The following is a 25,816-nucleotide window of genomic DNA, read 5'->3' on the forward strand; positions in this document are numbered from 1 at the left end:
AATAAAGAATCAAATAATGAAAAGTACAAATCATCATAGCATAGAGCACAGGTGTTGCATAAAAGGACTCTACATAATTACTTCTAATTTAGAATTGTTATGCAAGATCACTCTTTTCATAAGCTTCTACTGCCTTGCTGAAAGTGGAGAGGTGCCCATCTCCACATAATGAAGATTAGCTTTCTCCATCACTTTGCTGACTGTTTCTCCCATAATGCTTCTTTTGCAATTCAATCTGCTCACTATTCCTGTGCAGAATAAGTCTCAGATTGTACAAGCACAAAGGATAGTAGCAACCACCAAGTCAGATCACAGGTATTGTCAAAGTATGGCTGCATAGCTGAAATTGTTAACCTGCATTTACTTCTTACGCTCCCCTCAGCAGGCTAAGAAATAATTCTCAAATCCCTAAGAAGGTAACATTTAACTAGATTTATTTTTTAAAAAAGGTTTTGTGATCTTTAATGTGCTTGGAGTTATTTTAATATACAGGGGTCCCAACTCCTGGGTTGCAGACCAATACCAGTCTGCAGGCCGTTGGGAACTGGGCCACGCAAGTAAGTGAAGCTTCATCTGCGCATGTGTGGGATCTAGGTAGCGTGCGAAACCACACACACACACACACACACACACACACACACACACACACACACAGGTCCATGGAAAAAAATTGTTTTTCTGCGGAACTGATCCTGGGTGCCCAAAAGTTTGGGGCTCCTGCTGTAAAACACCATGAACACTGAGTATCAACATTCTGATTCTTTTTCAGTAGCCATTTTTTCCCCCACAGAACCTACACTAGTGACCTTTACAAACACATAAACCCTACCCTGACATCTTCTAAACTGGATTTAACATATGTATAACATGTTATAACTGCTGCAGACTTTCAGCCTTAAGATAACCGGTAGATGACAAGACTTATGCAGAGTGACCTCTGAGCAGGACTCCATCTGAGAATGGAAGTAACTTTAACATCTTTGTCACGTGATGCAGCGAATTTGACACCCGTGTTCTACATCAACCTCCCCCAACCAGATTCCCTCCAGATATGTGATATTCCTACTCATTTTCAGCTGGTCTTGTCATTAACTGATTAGCAATAGCGTGTTTCAAACTGTTGTGTTCCCAAATAAATCAAAGGGTTCACAGAATAAAAGGGTTTTTTAAAAAAAAAAGTAATTGTGTTGCTTGTATAAATTACTCAGGGTCATATGACTGGGTTGGTAACAAATATAGTAAATGCAGATCAAAACAAATCCAACTATCAAACATAAATACGGTCGTAAGGCAATTCTGAGGCATCATCTCACCTGAATAGTTGGACATGGAAAAATAAGTTAACCTGTCTTGGTGTAATTGGCTGTTTCACTTCAAAAAAAGGTTTTTATAAATCCTTTCCATGTTGAAATCAATACACGAAACCATTCTTTCAGCTTGTGACAAAATAAGATATTACATAAAGGAACAAGATGCCAGCTTAAATATACAAACCCAGATCTTGACTACAACCGAAGAACTAACAAGGCAGAAAATAACAGGAGAAGTGAAACAACTAAACACTAAGATAGAGGACTCAATTGATCAACAGATCCAGTCAATGGAAAAATCAGGACAGGGAGTGACAATACTGAAAAGGGAAAAGACTTTTTACAAAAATCAGAAGAAATTTGAGGGAAAGGAAGAATAGATTGAAGGGAAGATAAACTTATCAGGACGATTGTGGGAAATGGGAGTAATAGGGAGGCAATCTAATAAATAGATTGTTCTATTTATTGTTGCTAGTTCTTCCAAAACAAAACTGCAACCAAATGGTCTTTCTTATTCCAAAATACATATATAATAATAGAGGGAGAATTATTTGATGATTCAAAAGCACTGACATGGAAGGTTAATTGATAAAGGAAGAAAGCCAAAGTAAGGCTGATTTATTAGAGGGGATTTCATATTACTAATTAGAGGGTTGAATATGGTGGAAAATAGATAATTTTTAGAAAATAAAATAACATTATAATTGAATAATAAGGGAAATTTTGGTCACCTAATATAAAATATTTGGAAATCAGTTGAAAATAAGAATTCTGTTTGCCTATTATGAGATAATAGATATTACCAGAAAAAGAGAGGGAGTATTTGAGCTTTTAAAAATTATACCTAAATGAAAAAATGTATGTATATTATTCATTTATTGGTTAACCCAGACAATACATATAATGGTTGTGATTTTTTAGAGGAGATACTGTATTATTAATTAGATGGTTTAATATGGTTGAAAATAGATAACTTTTAGAAAACAGAACAAGACTATATTCAAATAGATAAGATGTGTATTTAGAATATTAGATTTTGCTATGAAAAGGGAAAAAGGAAGAAGTTGAGATAAGGGAAACTTTGGTTACCTAAAGCTTGCAAATTATAAATACCAAATGTTAATTTGTATATTGATGGGAAATTAAAGCTTGGGAAAAAAGCAATAACAGGACACTGACTGTATTTAAGAATTGAATGCAAACACAATTAAGATATGTATAAGCTAAAAATTATTGATAAATGTAATAAAGATGTTTTTACTTAGTTACTAATAAGAACTGTGTTAGCCTAATATGAGACAGTAGATATTAATGGAAAAACAGAGGAAATATTTAATGTCGTAACTTGAGATTTATACTAAAAATTTATGTGTTATTGAAGTATTGATTAACCCAGTCACCACGTTGCTTTTTAAATACTTAATTGTAAAACTAGAAAACTAATAAAATATTATAAAAAAAAAATTTATATGTGTGCATATACCATAAATGAAAGAATGAACAACTAATGCCTCTTCTTTGATTCACAAACAAAAAACAAAAGCAATTTCAGCAAGCCACTTTACTAAAGACATTCAATAAAAACTTTGCTGCAAGCCACTTTACTAAAGACATTCAATAAAAACTTTGCTGCCTTATGAAACTGTAGTTATCTGCTTGACCAACGAAAAACCAGGATTTTAAAGTCTGTTTGAAGGTGGGGTTCATGTGGATTTCCAGAAGATGCTGTTACAAAGGCCAGGTGCAATCACAGAAAGATGGGGGGAAGGAGCAGTCTCTAACCTCCTGATTTATCAAGAAATAACTGCTGTATGGATTTCTTGTTACTCCACTTACTCTTTCTTTAATTTATGGCAAAAGGCACTTATAGCAGCAGATGGATACCATTTGTATGCTTTCCCCTCTGAAAAGGGAGGGGGCAATATAAATGGCACATTTTCAGTGAAAGGAATTGACAGCTGTACTGAATTGCAGTTAGGGACCTCAAAAATAATAGACATTAGGGTTAATTAGCATAAGCAAAGGAGAATGATCAATGTGCTAGCAAAAGATTTCAGTTTGCCTTTACATGATAAATACAGAGAACATTTAACTAAATAGTGTATTGCTTATTTCTAGATATTTTAACCCTTTGGGGTAGCCTCCTTTTTCATTTTTAACTTCTTACAATGGACTGACTTCATCTATAAATCCATGGAAGAGAAAATATCAGAAAATGGATTGTGAAACTCTTCCTCAGCTTGATATCCTTCATAAGTGTTAAACTTCAGTTCCCATGTCTCCAACCAGCGTGATTATCATGCCAACTGAGAAATTATGGGAGTTGAAACTCAATATCTTTGGGGGGAACTAGATTTGGGAATGTAAATGTAAAAGAGAGTTATTCTAAAAACCAACTAGAATGTAGTCCAGGTTTCAGAAATTAATAAAGAACTATTCTTTCTTACAAAACATGGAACCAACTCATAGTTTGCTACTTAAGACAATAGGGGCTTCTTCAAGTCTTTATTAACTGCCTGAAACCATACTATATGAAAATTTGCCTGAATGTGCACCAGAGAGAATGTGTGATTATGCCCATCAGAATTATTTGCATGTTCAGAGTAAAGTCTGACTGAAAATGTAAAAGCTCTTTCTATGATGGGGGATCTCAATCATACAAACACTTTATAAAATTGCACTTTCCTAGAAACATTTGGAACATCCAGCCACTGGATGAAATCATTTTTTTCTGCTGAGTTAGTGGACTAATCTTTAATAAAACATCTTCTTTCACGATTTAAATCATCAGTTACTGACAGAAAATCTAAGTCCCATATACAGTAAATAACTAGATGGAAAAGTTTTAACCAACATTGTTTTGGGCACAGATAAGTCAACTGTTGCTGAGTATGGGCTGCTAATTAACCAGAAAATTATTGGGTTTTGCTATGAAGCCAGTGGCTAGAAAACTAGGCAAGGCAGAAAAGCAACAGTACTTTCTGCAGATTTTCCTAAGTTGTACAACTTTTAATAAATGGAACGCTTTTGTACTGAGCCTTTTCTAGAAACTATAGGGTATAGGCCATCCTCAACTTAAGACCATTTGTTCAGTGACCATCTGAAGTTGTAACAGCACTGAACTTATGACTCATGCTCTAAGGCAGGGGTAGGCAACCTTGGCTCTTTTATGACTCATGGACTTCAACTCCCAGAATTCCTGAGTCAGCCATGCTCTAAGGGCACTGCAACTCCCCGCACCTTCCTATCTCCCCTCCTGTTATGTCCCGAGCCTTTGCAAACGGCTCGGGCGTTTGCAGGCAGTCCCGGGCAGGTGCAAAGCTGCCCGGGACCAGACAGGCTGTCGCCAGCGCCGTGCGCATGCGCGGGTGCTGGCGCGGGAAAAGTAACCCATTTACCCGGGAGTTGCCTATATAAGAGGCTGCGAGGCGTTTGGGCGAGGCTGAAGCCATCTTCCTGTAAGCTGAACGCTGAATAAAAGAAACTGAGAACTCCAGCTGCTTCTCGTGTCTGTTTTCCCGCCACGGACTCAACACTGGCGACGAGGATGGGATGCCTTGCACTACCTGGAAAGGAAAAAGTGTAAGCTTACCCAAGGAGTCCTGAGCGGCGGAAGAGGAACGGCGTCGACTCGGCAGCTGCCCGCCAATCCGGTGCGCATTCGGGGGTAGGCTGGCTGATAGACCCGTCTCCTGAAGATCCGAAGATGGCGAAAATCGGAAGGCTTCCGGAATTCGACGTCTCACATCCAGAGCGGTGGGAGTCCTACGTATCCAGAATGGAGAACTACTTCAAGGCAAATCAAGTGAGGGAAGATAGCTTGAAGGCGGCCACCCTGCTTTGCGTTTGCGGCCAAGACGCCTTCGAAATCGCAGAAAATCTTGTAGCACCTGTTCCAGTAGAGTCTGTAAGCTACGCAGACCTGAAGAAGCTGCTGAAAGAGCACTTCCACCCCAAGGTGTCCGTTATCTCATGGCGCCACACCTTCGAGCAGAGGGATCAACGGTCCGGTGAAACAGCCAAGGAATACATCGCCGCGCTACGGAAGGCCGCCAAGCCCTGCGAGTTCAAGGACCTCGAGGAACGACTGAGGGACCGATTCGTGTGCGGGCTAAGGCATCGAGAGCTACAACAGAGACTTTTTGCCAAGGAAGAATTATCCTTCCAAGACGCCTTAAGGGAAGTCACCGCAGAAGAAGCAGCAGGCGGCGCCATCAAAAACATGCGGCCGATCAGAAACAGTGCAGAGGGTGCGTCCGTGCACCAGGAAGACGTCCGACGAAACTCCGAGGAGGATCCGGACGAGGAAGTCGACCGTCTACACCCCGCGAAGGAAGAGAACCAGAAGGGAAGCTCTTCGGCTCTGCTCAAGTGCATCGGCTGTGGAGGTCGCCACAGGAGAACCGACTGCAAGTTCCGCTCCGCTACCTGCCGGGCATGCGGCAAACAAGGGCATATTGCAGCTGTGTGTCTGAGCCGACGAAAGGCACAACCCCAAGAAGAACGCCTGAAAGGTACCAGATTCCCCAGCCAGAATAGGGTAGGGTTTTGCGCTTCGCGAAGAAGCATCTGTAGAACAGGCACACACAAGCCCATGAAGAAAAAGCTGTCACTCAACGTGAAGCTACAAGGGGTTCCATTATCTATGGAACTAGACACAGGGTCTGCCCTGTCCATCATTTCATTGCATACATTTAGGAAGATTTGTTCCAGTAGTGGGTCTAAGGCCAAGTTAAGGCCTTCTGATATTGTATTAACAGATTTTCAGAACTCAAGAGTGTGTGTTAAGGGGGAGGCCACCCTTAACGTGCAATACAAGAGCTTTGAAGGTCCACTAGACTTATTAGTAGTAGGGGGTGAACGAACGAGTCTCATAGGACTCGATTGGTTTGAGGCCCTGGGGATACACGTCACAGGACTCAACAGCTTACAAACACTCGACCTACAGGAAGTCTGCAAAGAATTTGCAGATGTTTTCAGCCCCCAGCTGGGCACATTCAAAGGACCACCTGTGTCCTTAAAGCTAGACCCCACTGTCACTCCCATTAGGATTAAAGCAAGAAGGGTCCCTTTTGCTTTAAAAAGTAAGATTGACACTGAACTAGACAAACTAATCCAACAGGGAATCCTAGAACCTGTTGATTCCAGCCCGTGGGAGACCCCCATTGTCACGCCTCTAAAGGCAAATGGGGACATTCGCATTTGTGCTGATTACAAATGCACACTCAATAAGGCATTGCAGCAACATGCCTATCCTGTTCCTGTGGTCAGTCACATCCTGGCCTCTCTCAAGGGGGGGCGTGTTTTTGCAAAGCTTGACCTAGCTCAAGCATATCAACAGCTGCCTGTTGATGATGATGCTGCCATAGCTCAGACCATTGTGACCCACAGGGGAGCCTTTAAAGTAAAAAGGCTACAGTTTGGAGTAAAATGTCGCTCCTGGGATTTTCCAAAGCGTAATGGAAAACACACTACGAGGTATACCAGGGGTCTGCCCCTACTTTGACGATGTCTTGATTGCAGGAGACTCCACACACATTCTAGCTGAAAGACTTAGGGCTGTCCTGTTAAGATTCAGGGAATCAGGCCTCAAGCTCAGAAAAGACAAATGCAAGATCGGGGTGCCTTCTACTGAATTTCTGGGATTCAAAATTGATGCTGCTGGGATTCATCCTGCTGAATCCAAACTAACTGCTATTTTAGAAGCACCCAGGCCAAAGTCTAAGGCCGAACTTCAGGCCTTCCTAGGCCTCCTGAATTTCTACAATTCTTTTCTTCCACATAAAGCTAGTGTAGCTGAGCCTCTTCACAGGCTACTAGACAAACAAGCTGTGTGGCTGTGGTCACAAGCACATGAGGCTTGCTTTAAAGAAGTCAAGGCCTTGCTCACTTCTAACAGTGTTCTTGCACATTTCAACGAGTCTCTTCCTGTGTGCATCGCTTGTGATGCATCCCCCTACGGGGTTGGAGCTGTCCTGAGTCACCTCAGGTCTGATGGAACTCAGGTTCCTATTGCATACTACTCCAGAACACTGTCTTCTGCCGAGCGCAACTACGCTCAGATAGACAGGGAGGCTCTGGCTGTTGTTGCTGGAATTAAAAAATTCCACGATTTTCTATATGGCAGGCATTTCACGGTCTTCACTGACCATAAGCCTCTGCTGGGACTGTTTACCACACGTAAGCAGACTCCCCACATCATTTCCCCTAGAATGCTTAGGTGGTCTATTTTTTTGTCTGCATATGATTTTTCATTACTCCACAAGCCTGGGAAAGAAATGGGCCATGCTGATGGCCTCAGTAGGTTGCCTCTGCCAGTAGTAGAAGCTGACCCCGCGCCAGCTGTCAACATTCTATCAATCCAAGCCTTGCCCGAGCTCCCTCTTAGTGCCAGGGATGTTACCGCTGAAACAGGTACAGATCACACACTTTCACGTGTCCGCTCCTGGGTCCTGTCCGGGTGGCCTGAGCACTGCCCTAGTCCTGAGTTTCAGAGTTTCTGGTCCAAAAGGAACGAACTGTCCCTTTCTCAGGGTTGTCTGCTTTGGGGAAACAGAGTTGTCATTCCCACCTCAATGAGGACTAGGGTCTTAGAATCCCTCCACGAGGGTCATCCTGGCATTGTTCGTATGAAGGCTCTTGCACGAAGCCACTTGTGGTGGCCTGGTTTAGATAAAGATATTGAGCTAAGGTACACGCATGCCACCTGTGCCAACGATCTCGCCCAGAGATGCCCCAAGCTCCTGTGCATAGATGGGAGGAAACACAGTCCCCATGGTCTAGGGTGCACATTGACTACGCTGGGCCCTTTCAGGGCCAGTTCTTCTTGGTCCTTGTTGACAGCCATTCAAAATGGCTTGAGGTTGTGCCTGTCTCATCCACCACCACTGCAAAGACTATTCAGGTACTGAGGGGGATTTTTGCTGCACACGGGCTGCCAGATGTCATTGTGTCCGACAACGGCCCTCAATTCACCTCCTCCGAATTCCAAGCTTTCTTACAGGCAAACCTGATTCGTCATGCCACGTCTGCGCCTTTTCACCCGTCCACCAACGGTATGGCTGAACGCATGGTGCGCATCGCAAAGGACGCCTTGAAGAGACTCACCTACGGGGACTGGCATCACAGGTTGGCTGACTTTCTCCTTTCTTATCGCACCACACCGTCCACTTCTACAGGGAGAAGTCCAGCTGAACTTCGTTGGGGGCGCCAACTTACTACTAGACTTGACCGGTTGCATCCGGACAGACTGCCTTCATCTACCTCACATCCTAGGGCACCTAGACAACTACTTGTGGGTGCCCCGGTTTGGGCTCGCAATTACGGGCCTGGTCATACATGGGTCCCCGCTTCTGTGTCCAGGATCACAGGTCCTCTCTCCTACGAGGTTGCCCTGGACAACGGTCGTGTCCTGCGTCGGCACATCGACCAACTTCGCTCTAGGCGAGACTTTTCTGCTGAGACTCCTGGGTCTTTTCCAGGGGGGGAGGGGGACCCTTTGGAGCAAAGGGAAGGGCAAGAGCTACTGCCCACCTCCACTGAGGGAGCCACAAACGGCTCGTCCCAAGGTTCTACAGAGACGCCCAGCAGCGGCTATCACTTCAAGGGGCCTGAGGGTCTACAGCTAGGTAGGTCAACCAGGTCACAAAGTAACAGAAGCCCTGGCCTGACGAGCCCGGTGGGCAAGCAAGCAGGCCAGGCATCGGGGCACAGTCCTTGGAAGACACCAGGACACAATAGAGAGAACAGGCTCACGCCTCCCTCCAGTCAGGGGACTTATGCCAGTAACCAGAGCTAAGAAGGTCACAGAGAGCAAAGAAATCTCCCAAGTACCTAGAAGACTACATAACATTGCTGGCAAGGCAAAAGGCCAGTAAACAGTGGGAGCACTGGGGAGCAAAATGTCATATAAAATAAATGTTGTATGTTGGTAGTAGTTTTAGCCCGGGGGAAAGGGGTGTTATGTCCCGAGCCTTTGCAAACGGCTCGGGCGTTTGCAGGCAGTCCCGGGCAGGTGCAAAGCTGCCCGGGACCAGACAGGCTGTCGCCAGCGCCGTGCGCATGCGCGGGTGCTGGCGCGGGAAAAGTAACCCATTTACCCGGGAGTTGCCTATATAAGAGGCTGCGAGGCGTTTGGGCGAGGCTGAAGCCATCTTCCTGTAAGCTGAACGCTGAATAAAAGAAACTGAGAACTCCAGCTGCTTCTCGTGTCTGTTTTCCCGCCAAGGACGCAACACCTCCTATCTATGTTCTTTTGGCCTCCTGTTGCCCTGTGCTCTACTACCTCAGCTGACCTTCACTGCCATCTCCTTGCTCCTTCTGCTGATGAGACATGCCTGGCTTGGCTGCCGGGCCATATGGGGCTGGCTTTGTGCAGTGAAAAGGAAAACAAAAAGGACAAAGCAAGTTAGTCTCAAACTCCTTTTAGCTCCTTTTTGCTGTGCTTCTGGGCTGTATGGGGCTTACTTTGTGCTGTGAAAAAGGGGGGAAAGGTGGAAAACAGCCCTTTTTCCCTCATTTTTTTTGCAGTGCAAAGCCAGCCCCACATTTGTAATAACAACCACATGGATTTCCTCAGAATGTAAGAAAAAACCTTTCTCAGCTGTTATACATAGAAAGAGCACAGGACAAGTCTAAATATAAAAATGTTATTTTCAAGTAAAGCCTTTCTGATTTCTTTTGATTTAAAGTTCTCCTTTTTTTAAAAAAAAAAAAAATCAAGCGGCTTAATATTCCCCTGCTCCATCAAATGGATTCAAATTCTTATTCTATTCAAATTATACCTTGGACTTACCGGTAGTAGTTTTGCTCTGAACAAATTTGCTATTTAAATTAACTACATTCTAACGTCAATGTCCAGCTATAATTCCCAAATGTGCTTCTGAGGATTGAAGGGTGCGGGACAGAAGAAAAAAGCTTACTCACACAATGTTAGTTGGAATGCAGACATCCACGATACAAAACAGCTTACACAGAGAAAGCAAACAAAGAGGCATACAATTCTAGCATTGTACTCACTGTACAAAGTAAAGTTAGGGAGGAAGAATACAAGGCCCACATACAAGATGAAGGATTCATGGCTTGGAAGTGCTATAGTGGAGAAGAATGTTGATACACTTATTGACAACATGCTAACTGGAATCAGTAGGGTGAGACAGCTGCCAGAAGGGCTAATGCTCTTCTGGACTGCATTAGAATAAACCCCGGAACAAAGAGATGTGGTATTGGCAAGACCGCATCTTGAGTGTTATGTATAATTCTGGGCACCACATTTCCTGAAGAATATTGATACAGAGAGCATTCAGACCGCCTACAAAGATTACACAGGGACTGGAGGACATGTACTGGGAGTATAGGTTCCAGGAACCTTGGAGTTTCAATCTAAAGAAAAGAAGGTTGAGTGGAGACAATATATCAGTGTTCAGGTATATGAGAGGCTGCCATGGGGAACCATATTCCACTGCCACAGGAATGAGGACTATCAGTATACATTGCAGTTATCTAGATCTGATTTAAACACAAAGAAAAGCTGAGGGGTCCTTGGTGCTCTCTGAGCTTGCTTCCTTGTTTTGCTTGCTTGCTTGTTTCCTTGCAGATGTTTCATTACCCTAACTAGGTAACATCATCAGACTAGCACTGATGATGTTATCTAGTTAGGGTAATGAAACGTCTGCAAGAAAACAAGCAATAACCCTGAGCTACAAATATTCTCCTTCATTGGTACAAAAAAAAGCTTCATGACAGGAAGATCTATATAACAGTGGAAGAATCAACCTAGGAAGGTTGTTGGTTCTCATCTCAAAAGGTTTTTAAGAAAAGCTGGAGTGCCAGTCCTAAAGCAGGGTTTGCTTCCAATACTGCAGGGGATTGGATTAATGATCCTTGTGGTCCATTCCAATTTCAGATGTCTATGGAGATTCTCAGTCATCTAGGTCATAGTTATCCCAAAGATGCTTTTTCATGAGGAAACTGGACTTTCTTGTTTTTCTTTGAAGACATTTTGCTTCTCATCCAAGAAGCTTCTTCAGAGCTTGTTGGATGAGAAGCGAAACATCTTCGAAGAAAAACAAGAAAGTCCAGTTGCCTCGTGAAAAAGCATCTTTGGGATTCCTATTTCAGAATTCCATATCTAAGTCAGCCCTCAATTTAACATTTGTCTAAGAACCATAAAGTAATTGCTTTTAAGGAAAGAGTTTATTTTTAGGCAGGCTCTCTTTTTCTGTATTAGCTTCTTGATTTTGCACTGGTCATGGAGGAAGAGAAATTATTCCTCATTTCTTCCCCTTGTCTTTCAGCCTACTTATTAAAATGTAGTTATTTTTACCATCCTGTTGAATGGTTAATGTTCTCTTTTTCCATGCTGTTCATGGCAGAAGTCAGTACAAAAATGCAAGCCCTGCATTCTCCAAATCAATATATTCTACACCTTCTATCTTATCACCTATGGCTGAGGACAGGTAGAAGCTGTAGTCTAGCGTGTCTGGTAGACACCATGTTGAGGAAGATTACTATTAGCTTTTGGCTTTATGAGACTGCCTTAAACCCCATTGAAATGAAAATTATAACTGGGAGCTTATATTCATGAATTCTAACAGGATTTAGGAACATAAATTTCTTGACTCACATCTATTGCCTCTCATTATCAAACACAAAACACTGGTACTATTGTATGACAGTTATTTTGAATAACTGAACTGAAGAAGCTTCCTAGATGAGAAGCGAAGTGTCTTCAAGGAAAAACAAAGCCCAGTTGCCTTTTCAAAAAAGCACCTTTGGGACAATCATGACCTGGATGACTGAGAATCTCCATAGACAGTTATTTTGAATAAATATTTTTTTCTTACGTTATACTCATCCTGAATTTAGAGAGGTGCTTTGCATAAAAGGTTAAGTTCTCTAGCATGCAAAGACCACTCCCAGCTTGTACATTCCCCTTCCTCTAGAGTCTTCTTGGACCCTCTCCTCTCTTCTGCCACACTTTTAATAAAACATATGGTAGTGTTAATTTATACTGAGCCTTTTAAACCTTTTGTCTTCTCTGTTTTACCCACTGTTAGCCAACTTGAATAGCCATTTAAGAAAAAAAAGGTAGGATGCAAACCAAATGAATGAAAAAAAAAACAAAGGCTTAAATACTAAGTAGTTTAAGAGAAAGGCAGCTTATCCAAAAGACTTTTCCCATTATTATGATTCCTACCTCTCCATCTGTCAAATGTGTCCATAAAAGGCTTCTCCCTGAAATTCGCAATGAGATGGACAGCTGCTAAAAAAGAAGGAGCAGAGGCTGCCCCAAATATGGAGAGAGCAAAGGAGCAAAGGAACCACATTCTTTCTAAAGAAGAATTACTTGTAGAAACAAACCTCCCCTAGTTAATGTTGTACACAGTAGAAAATATTATTTATATAAAATTAAATCAGAATCACTATTCATCCAGATATGTCAGCTGCAGTCCTAAAAGAGAAATTCAAAGATAATGCATTTAAGCTAAGGTTTGCGTAAATGGGCAAAATAATAATAGAGACCACTAAATTGCTGAACTCATTTTATTACATTGCCAATTTATGTTGGTATGGAGTTAGCGTTGATCACCCCACATTTTAAGCCAATTTCCTAGTCACACTGAACAATTTAACTTACAATTACAGGTAATATGTTTAGAAATTCACGATTTTGTTACTTTAAATGTAATTAAATTTTTCTACTCCATATACAAAGTGTACAGCTGGCTGGCTGATATGCCTATGTATGTATACTCTTTTTTATACTACTGGGTGTTATTCTATACTTGTCTTTCACAAAAATAAAGATAGTGGATTTGATTTTCATATGTTGGCTTATGGATTTCCTTTCTGTCGCATTTACAGAATAGAGCTTTCCTACTATACCCCCACCACTTCCTGGTATATTTTTTTATCTGCTCCTCGAAAAATGCTAGGATATATTATGCAGACAGCTGCAGCTGAAGAGGAAGTGAACAACAATAATTTCCCCGCTACATAAATGGAGATCCAAGCCTGTCTGGTCCACATCTAGATGGTACAGTTTGCAAGTAATTGTTCTCAAAGCAGAAGATTTTTACTTCTCACAGCTCATTGGAAAACTGGCTATACGTAAAGTTAACTAACTGTATATTTACAATGAAGCTTAGAAGTTTGTGAAGCCTTTTCAATATTTCTATGTAAATATAAGACATGACCTGTTCTCCACACAAGTCCTAAATCTAGATAAAGAGAACAAGAAAAACATTATACTTGTTTATTCATTTATTGAGGAAAATGATCTAAAGCTACATATTTGTGTCTACCTATAACACCTGTTTAGCTGCCCAGTTCTACTCCATGCTACTTGCTGGGTAGGAATGACTACTATAAATGTATTGTTTTGTTCAAGGGTTACTACATAGAATAAAAAAGCATAAAATTAGTAATGAAAAAAATATAAAGGAAATGAATTACAACCACAAAGGCATGTAAAATATGCCCAGTATTGCTCTTTTTATCTGGGGAGATATTACTAAAAAATAACTTTCTTCAACTATAAAAACACATTCTAAAACTTTAATTGACTAAGTATCCAGATTTCCTCCCTTGGGGGGGAAAGAAGCTGCAAATACACCATATTCTAAGTGCTAATCAAAGGCACAATAGATCAAACAGATTCTCCTTCTTTCAGGAAACAGCTGTTTCTATCTATAACCTATGTTGTTTAAAGAAGAGGATGGATGGAGAGCTTCAACCTTATACTTACATGTGAGGCCTGAGTTCATAGAAGTTTCTGTTTCTGTATTCTTCTACTTTGTCTGCTGAATAAATTGGGAGCAATCTGTATGGATTTATTGATATTACCACACTCCCGATATAAGTCTGTAACAAAGTAAGAAAGTAGTTTTAATAGGTGACATTGCAAATATTCCTACAAAATATATTAGCAATAGCTCCGCTTATAGTATAGTGGTACTAGTTATTTTCATTGTCACAGGCAAATGTTTCAATATGTTTAATTCAAGAGTTAAATAACTCTCACAATGTTGGATGTTTTAACCACTCAGTTAACATCTATAGCAGTGGTTCTCAACCTGTGGGTCGGGACCCCATTTGGGGTCGAATGACCATTTCATGGGGGTCGGCAAACCATGCTGTCCACCATTTTCTTCCCTTTTCCCTAGCTGTCCTACTCCCTCTTATTGGTGGCCACACCCACTTGGGGGTCACCACAACATGGGGAACTGTATTATGGGGTCACGGCATTAGAAAGGTTGAGAACCACTGATCTATAGATTAAATTCAGATTAAATTAAACTGTCAGCTAATTTTGTGTAATAGTTAGGGCAGGGGTAGGCAACCGTGACTCTTTTATGACTTGTGGACTTCAATTCCCAGAATTCCTCAACCAGCCATGCTGACTCAGGAAATCTGGGAGTTGAAGTCCACAAGTCATAAAAGAGTCAAGGTTGCCTTCCGCTGAGTTAGGGTGTAGGACTAGAAATCAAGAGACTATCAATGCTACATTCTCTTTAGGGATGAAAGGTGGCTGGATATCCTTGAGCCATTTGTTTTCTCTCAGCCCAACACATTTTACAGGAGGAGTACTATCTTGAGTTAGTACCAATAGTAATAGCCACCTTTCGGCAATCCCAAAACATCTGGAGCACCACTTGAAAGCAAACCACTATCAGTCAATTGCAAAAGCCAGCTTTACCTGAAATAGCTTACCTCCTGCAATGATAACTTTAACACCATCAAACGAGATTTGCCTACCCTAGGATCTTGGGAACTGCTAATTCCAGGTCCTTGGGAAGGACTCCATAGGTGGATAAAAATGCCAAATCCAAGTCTGAACCTTCATCATCATCATCCCACAAGGAGGCACCTTGATATGATTGTGGACCTTGTGTGCTTTGAGGAAGATAAGAGCTATGCCAGAGGTTCAACCATCCTGGACAGGTCTCATCTGAGCAGCTAGATGAAGAGTGTATTTACCTATATGGTAAATCGACTTCTTTTATCCCAAAGTCCTATCCAGCTGCTCTACAAATAGTGCTCTGCTGTCCTTTCAACATCTACATGTTGGGGATCTCCCCCCCATTTAATATATTCATTGTTTTTGTTTCTTTCTTAAAATGTTCTTATTTTTATCACTCTGTTACATGCTGCTACGCAGAGTCTATAGATTGGAGCAAATTACAAAAACTGAGGCAGGCAGGTTATCATCACGCTTTGAAAAGGAAAAGGTTTCTTAATACCCAGGAAAAGTATTTCAGAATGCTCAGAAACGTTAAGAACACCACCTCATTAAAACAGCAACACTTTTTTTTAAGGATTCTGCATGTAAATTGCACTACTGTTACTGTTAAATCACTACACTGTTATCTTATAAAAATTGTCCAGCCTGATGCCGTCAGATCTATTGAACAACAAATACCAACTTGAAATTATGAGAACTGAGTAACACACAGGAGAAGGAGGGGGGGTTGATAAGCTTGGCAAACTAGTAGGATATAAGCTCCTATTCCAAAAGTATATCGCACAATTAGCAAAGCTAAATGACTTGGCAACGGCTTTTTTCTTATTGCATTGCATGCAAAAGTTAGCAGTAATTTCATTTCTTATTATTAAAAAGCAAAAGCAAAAAAACCAAATAAACAGCTAGAGGTGAAAATAGTTGAACTGTTATTTATTACCATGTAATAAGGAAAAGTTTCAAGAAACAAAAAAATGCTGAAGCAGCTAGAGAATAAGTCTCATAGCTGAAAAATTCTATGGAGAAAATTTTATCTTTGGAAAACAGAAGGGGAAAACTTAAAAAAAATGTTAAGTTGAAAGATCATGTCTAATGAGGATTTTAAAAATAACCTCTTTTTAAAAATTAAGCTTCTCTGATATTTTGAAAATAAAAAAACCAGCTGTTCATCGGGGTATAGCCCCAATACAACACATTCTGAAATAGCCAGTATATTCAAAGGTCAAAGAACTACAGTACGCTTAGAAAGAGGTACAGATGTATGGCCATATTTAAGCCAAAATATGTCAAGAAGTTACTGCTTTGGGACAGGCCCTGCTCAGGACTCTGTTTTCAATGGCAATGCCATTACCCCTGCATTCCCCAACCTGGCAAACTTCAGATGCCAGTTGGGTGTTCTGAATTTGCAGCCACAACACCAGGTTGGAAGAAACTGCCCTACATTTTCACTCCACAAATTTTATACTTTGCAATAGGGGAAGGGGGGGGCAGGGAAAAAGAATTTTCCCACACAACTTCCTCCTTCCCACCAGGATTCTAATATAAACAAATAGAGATATAAATGACTTAATTTCTTGAGTATGGAATGAGTGTAATTGCATTCCATTGATGAAAACAAAACTCCTGGGGTAGTGGGAAGAAAAATGCCACGACATCTAAGGAATTAGAATATCCTTGTTCTTCTATTGCTACTATTTTAGAACTTCAGCCCCCAAGGATGGGTCTCATGATTAAAGCACAGGAAAAACAGCAGCAATTTGGATTCAGTTTCCTGTTTTACTACAGGATTGGTTATGTGTTTGGACAACTATCTAAATTTTCTTCATAACCAACAGTTAAAACTTAAAAACAAACAATTCAATTGTTCTCTCACTTTACCTACATATGGAAAATTGTTATTTCACTGTAACTGTTTTTAAAACACACACTAATAACAAGCGCCTATCTTTTTTAAAAATGCAAAGCCAATACTGAATTAAACTAGAATGCTTTTCCATATCCTGTGATGATTGAAGGATTTTTAATCTTTGGGGGTCAGTGGACACACATGGAGAACTATTAGAAACCCATCAACTGTTTCCATTCATAAATGGAAATGGCAGAAATTATTTCACCAAAAGGGAAAATGGCGAGACTATATGATAATATAGGTAGTTCTTAACTTACGACCCCAATTGAGTGCAGACTTTCTATTGCTAAATGAGACAGTTGTTAAATGAGTTTTGAATATGGATTCCCCGTTGACTTTGTTTGTCAAAAGTTTGCAAAAGGTGATCACATGACCCCGGGACATTGCAACTATCATAAACACGAGTCAGTTGCCAAGCATCTCAATTTTGATCACATGACTATGGGGATGCTGCAATGGTAGTAAGTGTGAAAATGGCCATAAGTCATTATTTTCAGTGCCATTGTAACTTTGAACAGTCATTAAACAAACCGTTGTTAAGTCGAGGACTACCTGTAATTTATCCAAGAATCTGAGAAAACAGAGATGGGAATTAGAGCCCCACTCCTGAAATTATAACACTTTATGAATTTACATGTATACATTTTTGTTGTTGTTTGTTGTTAGTTGCGAAGTCGTGTCCAACCTATCGCGACCCCATGGACAACATTCCTCCAGGCTTTCCTGTCCTCTACCATCTTCTGGAGTCCATTTAAGCTCACGCCTACTGCTTCAATGACTCCATCCAGCCACCTCATTCTCTGTCATCCCCTTCTTCTATTGACCTCAATCTTTCCCAGCATTAGGCCCAAGGCCAGTGAGTCCTTCCTTCTCATTAGGTGGCCAAAGTACTTGAGTTTCAACTTCAGGATCTGGCCTTCTAAAGAGCAGTCGGGGTTTTTACTCTACACCAGTGGTTCTCAACCTTTTTAATGCCGCGACCCCCAACCGATTGTAAGTCGAGGACTACTCAACTGGTCGTAAGTCGAGGACTACTCAACTGGTGCAGCACCGTTTGCAGAATGGGACTTTTGGCGGGCTCAGCAGGGCAGAGACAACCTGGACAATTCCTATTGGCTTTTGAAAGCCAATAGAATTAGACTCTATTCAAGAGAGTTTATTCTATTGGCTTTCAAAAACCAATAGAATAAAAGGGAGTAGCACAGCTAAGGAAAAGAGGGAAAAATGGCGGACTGCGTTGTTTGGCGACCCCCGTGAAATGGTCGTTCGACCCCAAATGGGGTCCCGACCCACAGGTTGAGAACCACTGCTCTACACCAAAAACATTGAGATCTTCCCCATTTCAATTACCCACATGCTCTTGTATATTGGGGAAATACCCCACACGCATCATTCCCACTCCACTGAAACATTTTCCTGTCTTTTCCTGGTTTCTCCACTGCTACCTGCCCAGAGCAATCCACCAGGTAAAGCCTTCCTTTCTTCTTCTTTGGGTCAGAGGGATTGGTAGCACTAGGATGGAGGCTAAAGATAACAAGTAGCTGGAAGCCAAAGTTGCATTTTTGGGGCTAATAGATACCCATTCCTTTTGTAATTAAATCTTTTAAAAAAATGAATATGAACTTAGATTTCTCAACTGCAGATGTTATTCAAGAGTCTCTTCAATAGAGAGATGGGTAGCATGTAAATTTAATAATAAATACAAATTTAGTGGGACACAAATGTCATTCTTCAATAACACTCTGAATCATACAGTACCATGCTGAATAAATATTTTTAAGCTGTATCCCTCATAATTCCTGGCATGGTAATTAAGCCAATTGGACCTGTTCCAAAATATCTGGAGAGAACTGGGCTGTCTATCCCTACCTTACATAGAAAAGATTCCAACTTCAATTCCAGAGTTGTTAGAATCCCTGGAGAATTACTATCAGTTAGGAACTGGACAAGACTGAACTAGCATGGTTTAGCTGGCATAAGATAATTTCCGTGTTTCTACAATTCTTTATGCTAATTAGTGCTGCCCTTTCATGAATCTAGATTTAACGCTGAAAGGATTTCTGGCCGGCAAATTGGATATCTTCAAAGCAAGTACCACAAAGCTTGGGAGGAAAAGGAGAAAACAAGTTTGACTTGATTACAATCATAGGAAGTTTGCTTGTTCAAAGTTGAGATGAAACATACAAAGTGAGGAAGCATTCACAACAGATGCTTACTAATACTGTCACTGGGATTTAAAAAGCAAGTAAAGATATTTTTTTCCAAGTTCTTTCCAGATGCACTGATCTTAACATCTTAAAAGTTTGCATATTTCTATTCTCTTTGAAATGGATGAATATAGACAGATATTGCAGCAATTTTAGAACTTTTCTTAGGGCCATAATGTAACTTTAGAGAGAGAGAGAGTACAATATAATGATAACTGCCATCAAAAAGATTGGAAGCCACTTTTAAAGAATCTTTTCTTTTCTATTTCTTTTTTTCTATTTTCTTTCTTATTTGTTCACTATTCTTTCTTATTTTGTTTCATTTTGGGTTTTATATTGTTTTTATCTTGTTAAAAAAATTTCTCAGTAAAATTATATTTATTTATTTTTTTCTTATAGCCATGATGTAACCTTAGAAAGGGTACAATATCAGCTTATACACCAGAGACAAATTCCTTGTGTATCTGATCACACTTGGTCAATAAAGAATTCTATTCTGTTCTGTTCCGTTCCATTCTAATATAATTATAACTGCCATCAAAAAGATTGGAAGCCATTTTTTAAGAAACTTTTCTTTCTCTTCTATTTCTTTTTCTATTTTCTTTCTTACATTTTCCTTATTCCTTCTTACTTCCTTTGTTTCTCATTTTAAATCAAAGATAGTCTAGTCCTCGTATCAGTAGGTTCCCTAATTAACGGCATTCTCATCTTGCTTGGGTCAACTGTGATTCTCCTCATTCAAATCCTGACTGCCTCCCAGTATCAGGTTAGATCATCCAAGGTGCATCCCCTGTGGCCTGGGTGTAGATGTATGACAGCATATTGATAATTCTTCACCCCAAATTGATGGATGCCCTCTCCCAATGGCTTTATGTGGACATTACAGTGAATATGAGAAAGGATTGAGAATCCCATAACAAAACACTTGAAGGTCTCATTTCCCACTTGCCACCATCATTTGGACTTACTCACTTAGGCAGGAGAATAACCACTGGGAAACATTACTTCTAATTCCCAGTCCAGGAAGATATTGTGATCAACACTGCTGAATGCTGCAGAACAACTCAGTAGGATAAGGCTAGCTGCATTCCCTCTAACTAAATCTTGCCACAGGTCACCAACACAGTTTCTGTCCCATGCCCAGGTCTGAATCTGGCCACCATGGATGCAAATAATCTGTTTCCTCCAGGGCCCGCTGTGACTGTTGCCCTACTACAAGCTTCCCAAGAAGAAGGAGTTGGAGAAATAACCAAAGATGCACCGCTCTTGGATTGCCCAATCTAGTTTTGCAACTCTATTAACTGGTGATACGTTAATTAATTGTTGATTAATCAGCTTTGCCTATACTGTTTTTGATATATTTTAATATATATATGAGTGTAATGTAAAAGTTGCAAAAGCGCCATGTGTAAAGTTTTGCATCTCCACCCTAAATATCTGTGACGTGATTATATAATTAAAATTCTAAAGAAAACACTGAAATGTCAGACCTTCAATTTATATTTTTTCTCTGTACCACAAGCTATTTAACTGTAATTTTAAATCCACACCTAGCTATCACCTCAGAGGCAACTGCACATTATATGCAAATATGGGCAATGACTTTTTCTTTATACAAAAAAACATTCCCAGGGATAGTGGATGATGGAAGGGAGAACAAAGCTACTCTGCACCATTCTAAGAATCTGAAGTCCCTAAATGAGGGTGACAGGTGAAGTTGAGGCTGATCCTGAGATTTAAAAAGTACCCCTGATGTATTATACATTTGAATGATTTCATGATGGGAAAATAGAGCTCTACCAGTGTATCACCACACAACTATGTTAACCCCACTATTTTAAAAGTCTGAAAGAACCATCTCAATGTGTGTGACCTTTTATAAAGGGATCTATCGTTAGACATTCATGCCCAATACAAACTCCATAGCTGTTTTAATTGCAACATTTATACAACCACATAGACAACATAACATTTGCTCCTTAATTCTGACCTGGAATTAAGAGCTACAAAAAGAGGGAGCAAAAGCCTGAAGTAAACTGAAAAACCAAAACAGAAAGAACAGTACCAGCTGGTAATTTACTGTAGGTAGTCTTCCCTTACTTATTGACTGATGTTCAGCTATCATTAAAAATTATGACGGCACTGAAAAAAAAAAAGAGATTTGCAACTGGTCCTCAAGATTGCAGTTGTCCCAGTACCTCAATGGTCACATGATCACAACTCAGACATTTGACAACTGGCACACGTTTATGATCCTTATAGTGTCTCACAGGTACATGACTGCTATTTATGTCTATGGAGATTCTCAGTCATCCAGGTCATAGTTGTCTCAAAGGCAACTAGACTGTTTTTTGAGGAGGAGGAGGAAGATGTTATCCAAGAAGCTTCATCAGTTGTGACTGGATGGTGGGGTGTATGTATGATCTATCCTTCTATCTCCCCACCATCCAGTCACAACTGATGAAGCTTCTTGGATGAGAAGCAAAATGACATCTTCTTCCTCAAAAAACAGTCCAGTTGCCTTTTGAAGAAAAGCACCTTTGAGATTGCTGTTTATGACCTTCAGAGTCAGCTTCTGACAAGCTAAGTCAATGGAGAAGTTGGTAGGAAGTCATAAGTTGCACTTACATGATGTCATACTAACAACTTAATGATTACAGTTAGAATTGATGTCATAAGTCAGAGCAGTCACAGGATGCTTCGCTTTACGACATCATTTAGCATGGACTTGCTATCCCAACTGCAGTCAGTTAAGTGAGGACTACTTGTAGTAAAAACGCAAGGGCTAGACTCAAACTACATCTATAAAACTACTGGAGCATACAAGAAGTAGTTGTATATAAACTAATTTTTCATATTTACTTTGTTTGTTCATTTATTTTCCTTCATGGTGTTGACTCTTGGTGACCGCAGGACTAGTCCCCTGCAGTTTTCTTATGCTCTGGCTTCGACTGTCTCATTTATAAAATTACTATTTGTTGTTTCTATTTTATTTGATATTATGCTAGTTTTAATCCTGTTAGCTATCCAGAGTTGCAGTTTGAATTGAGCAGCTGTATAAATTGATTAACCAAGCAAAATTGTTACTAGATCATCAACCTTTCTGCCAGTTAATGATTGACATTTAATTAAACTTGCACATGACAACATTTGTTTTATTGCTGATGTTCCCCACAGAGGAAGAACCACAATGATACATAGAAACAATAAACAAAGTATGTTAAAATGATGTAAAATAGTTCCCAACTTATGACCATTCACTTAATGATGGTTCAAAATTACAATGGCCTTGGAAAAAGTGATTTATACTTTTTTTACACTTGTTATAAAATCAGATCCAACATGATTTACAATTACATCAACTTATTCTGGTCCCAATTGTGGTCATAAATTGAGGACTACCTGTATCATAAAACAAGATGATAAGGCAGCAGCCTTACAGTATTTAGCTATGAAAAATTTATATTAAATGTAGTCTTGCAACCTGAATAATGTCTAAATGAAAAAGTATATCTGAAATTGTTCTTTGATAGCATGAGGTTCATTATCCTGGTCGGCATTCTTCAATCTGTAGTTGGGATTACAAAACTGATTTGTTTTTGGGAGATTTCACATTTTTATTATTTTATCAAAATATAAAATACAGAAATACAAAGAAAAAAATGAAAATAATGGGAAAACGGTGGAGGGAAAGAAAAAGAGAAAAAAGTGTATGGTAAAGAGGAAAAGAAAGGGAAAAACATTGACTTCTGACTCTTACGCTCGCTATTGCTATAACAACAAACCTATCTAATCAGCAAAACCCAAAATCAAAATTTCATTACAAAATTCATGTGACTTCAAACTGGGCTGAACTACAGTTTCCATTACAACCAAGCTGGATCACATAGTTCCAGATAGCATTTTCTTTGTCTACACAACAGTAAAATTGTCTGAGTGCTGCTTTATCATTACCCCAGTTGTGTGCCTTCAAATGAATATGACAAGAGTTCTCATTTAAATGCAGAGATGATGAGTGTTGTTAAGGGACAAGCCCTGTCTCTCTGAATCACCCCTATTTCCAGAAGAACATCTGAAAAAATCTTAGGCCTCTACAATTATGAGAATCCAAGCACAGCTTATCCTGATTTCTGTAATACATCTAATAACATCTAATAAATTAATAACCCTAATACAATCTTGGGTTGTATAAACAGAGGCATAGAATCAAGATCACATGAAGTATTAGTACCACTTTATAAACCCTAGTAAGATCACACCTGGAATACTGCAACCAATTTTGGTCACCATAGTACAAATAAGGTGTTGAGATCTTGGAAAAAGTTCAGAGAAGAACAACTAAAATGATCAAGGGCCCAGAGACTAAAACATACGAAGAACGGCTTCAGGACTTGGGTTTGACTAGTCTAAAGAAAAGAATAAACAGGGGCAACATGATAGCAGTATTCCAGTATTTGAGGGGTTGCCACAAAGAAAAGGGTGTCAAACTATTCTCCAAAGCACCAGAGGGAAAGACAAGAAACAATGGTTGGAAACTGACCAAAGAGAGAAGCATTAAGGAGAAACTTCCTAACAGTGAGGACAGTTAACCAGTGGAAGAGTTTGCCTTCAGAAATCGTGAGCACTCCCTCACTGGAGGTTTTTAAGAAGAGACTAGACCAGTGGTTCTCAACCTGTGGGTCGGGACCCCATTTGGGGTCGAACGACCATTTCACGGGGGTCGCCAAACAAGGCTGTCCGCCATTTTTTCCCCCTTTTCTTTGACCACGCCCCTGGCACCCGGTGATGTATAAGTGGTTGGGGGTCACCACAACATGGGGAACTGTATTATGGGGTCGCGGCATTAGAAAGGTTGAGAACCACTGGACTAGACAGTCACTTGTCTTGAAATCAACCCCCCCCTTCAGCAGGGGGTTGGACTAGAAGATGTCCAAGGTCCCTTTCAGCTCTATTCTATTCTGCCAGATCTCACTTGCAGGTAAACCTTCAAAGTAAGCCTAGTATATGTGGATCTGGCAACCTTGCTTATGTTATGCTGTTGTTGGATACCCGATAATTTCAGACAGCTATTGTCAGAGTCCAAAAGTACAAATCTTATCATCCTTATCTACAGCTGAAATAGTTTTCAATTTTTTGTTCTATCACTGAAAGCTTAATGGAATAGGGTTTTTTTTATCAGTAATAAATGGTTTCAAAGAGTATTTATTTATTCATCAGATTTTGCCCATCTTCCTCACAGATAATAGCTTCTTAAATCAGTTTTAGTCTCTCTTTTACCTTATAGGATTGTTGTACATTGGTTAGGATTAAAACTGATTCAGTCTGAAAACTAAGTCATATTATTCCTCTTCCACCCACCTCAAGTACACATTACTCAATCTCGAACTATGGAATGAGCAATTTGTTAATGTTTGTTAAATTCTCTTTCTTATTTTTTTTCCAATGTTAAGCTGTCAGTTTCTACACTGAATTATAGTTTTCTGCTCATTTCTTTTATAAAATGTATTTTTACTAGTATCTTCCCTACATATATAGATCTGAAAGTACTATTTCTTCATGTAAATACTGTACTGTTTTGCAATTTTTCTAAACCATAACAAACTATTTCCATCTTGTGACTTCCTTTATTTAATGTACACATTTCAACAACCTAAATATCTTAGATGATACCACTCTAATGGTAGAAAGTGAAGAGAAACTAAAGAGTCTCTTGATGCAGGTGAAGAAGGATAGTGCAAAGGTTGGCTTGAAACTCAGCATTAATAAAACCAAGATCATGGTATCCAGCCCTCTCAATTCCTGGCAAATAGATGGGGAAGAAATGGAGGTGGTGATAGATTTTATCTTCCTGGGCTCCAAGAACACCGCACATGGGGACTGCAGCCAAGAAATTAAAAGACGCTTGCTCCTGGGGAGGAAAGCTATGGCAAATCTAAACAGCATACTAAAAAGCAGAGATATCACCCTGCCAACAAAAGTATTATAGTCAAGGCCATGGTTTTCCCAGTTGCAATGTATGGATGTGAAAGTTGGACCATAAGAAAGGCTGAGCACCAAAGAATTGAGACTTTTGAACTATGTTGCTGGAGAAGACTCCTGCGAGTCCCCTGGACTGCAAGGTGATCAAACTAGTCAGTCCTAAAGGAGATCAACTCCAACTGCTCTTTATAAGGCCAGATCCTGAAGATGAAACTCATTGGCCATCTAATGAGAAGGAAGGACTCACTGGAGAAGGGCCTAATGCTGGGAAAGATTGAGAGCAATAGAAAAATGGGACGACAGAGAATGAGGTGGCTGGATGGAGTCACTGAAGCAGTAGGCATGAGCTTAAATGGACTCCAGAAGATGGTAGAGGACAGGAAGGCCTGGAGGAATGCTGTCCATGGGGTCGCGATGGGTCGGATAATGACTTCGCAACTAACAACAAAATGTCTCCCCGTTTAATTCAAAAACTGTACAGCAAAATGTATAGGTGATTTATATTTGCTTATAATACCTGTATACTGGTTTGCATTACATTTCTCCCCACCCAAGCCCGTCTATATTATTTTTACTGAAATAAAATGATTACAGAATAAAGCTGATCAATGGCAAAGGGAGATGTGTTTTGACTGAATCAAACCAACCCTCAGGAAAAAATTATAAATTA

At 40.2% G+C, this 25,816-nt stretch overlaps 1 protein-coding gene across 4 annotated transcripts in view; it reads right to left on the reverse strand.

The window, feature by feature from the left end:
* The window catches only part of MYO1B (myosin IB), a 128,138-nt gene that overhangs the window by 69,787 nt on the left and 32,535 nt on the right, over nt 1-25,816 (reverse strand). For all 4 annotated transcript variants that reach the window (XM_039321971.1, XM_039321970.1, XM_039321967.1 and 1 more), the window contains exon 3: nt 14,059-14,174. In XM_039321971.1, the coding sequence (XP_039177905.1) occupies nt 14,059-14,174 (116 nt within the window). The remainder of the gene's footprint in view (nt 1-14,058; nt 14,175-25,816) is intronic.

This window comes from Crotalus tigris, unplaced genomic scaffold, assembly GCF_016545835.1.
Source record: "Crotalus tigris isolate CLP2741 ecotype Arizona unplaced genomic scaffold, ASM1654583v1 scf7180000023830.6690815, whole genome shotgun sequence".
Lineage (NCBI taxonomy): Eukaryota > Metazoa > Chordata > Lepidosauria > Squamata > Viperidae > Crotalus > Crotalus tigris.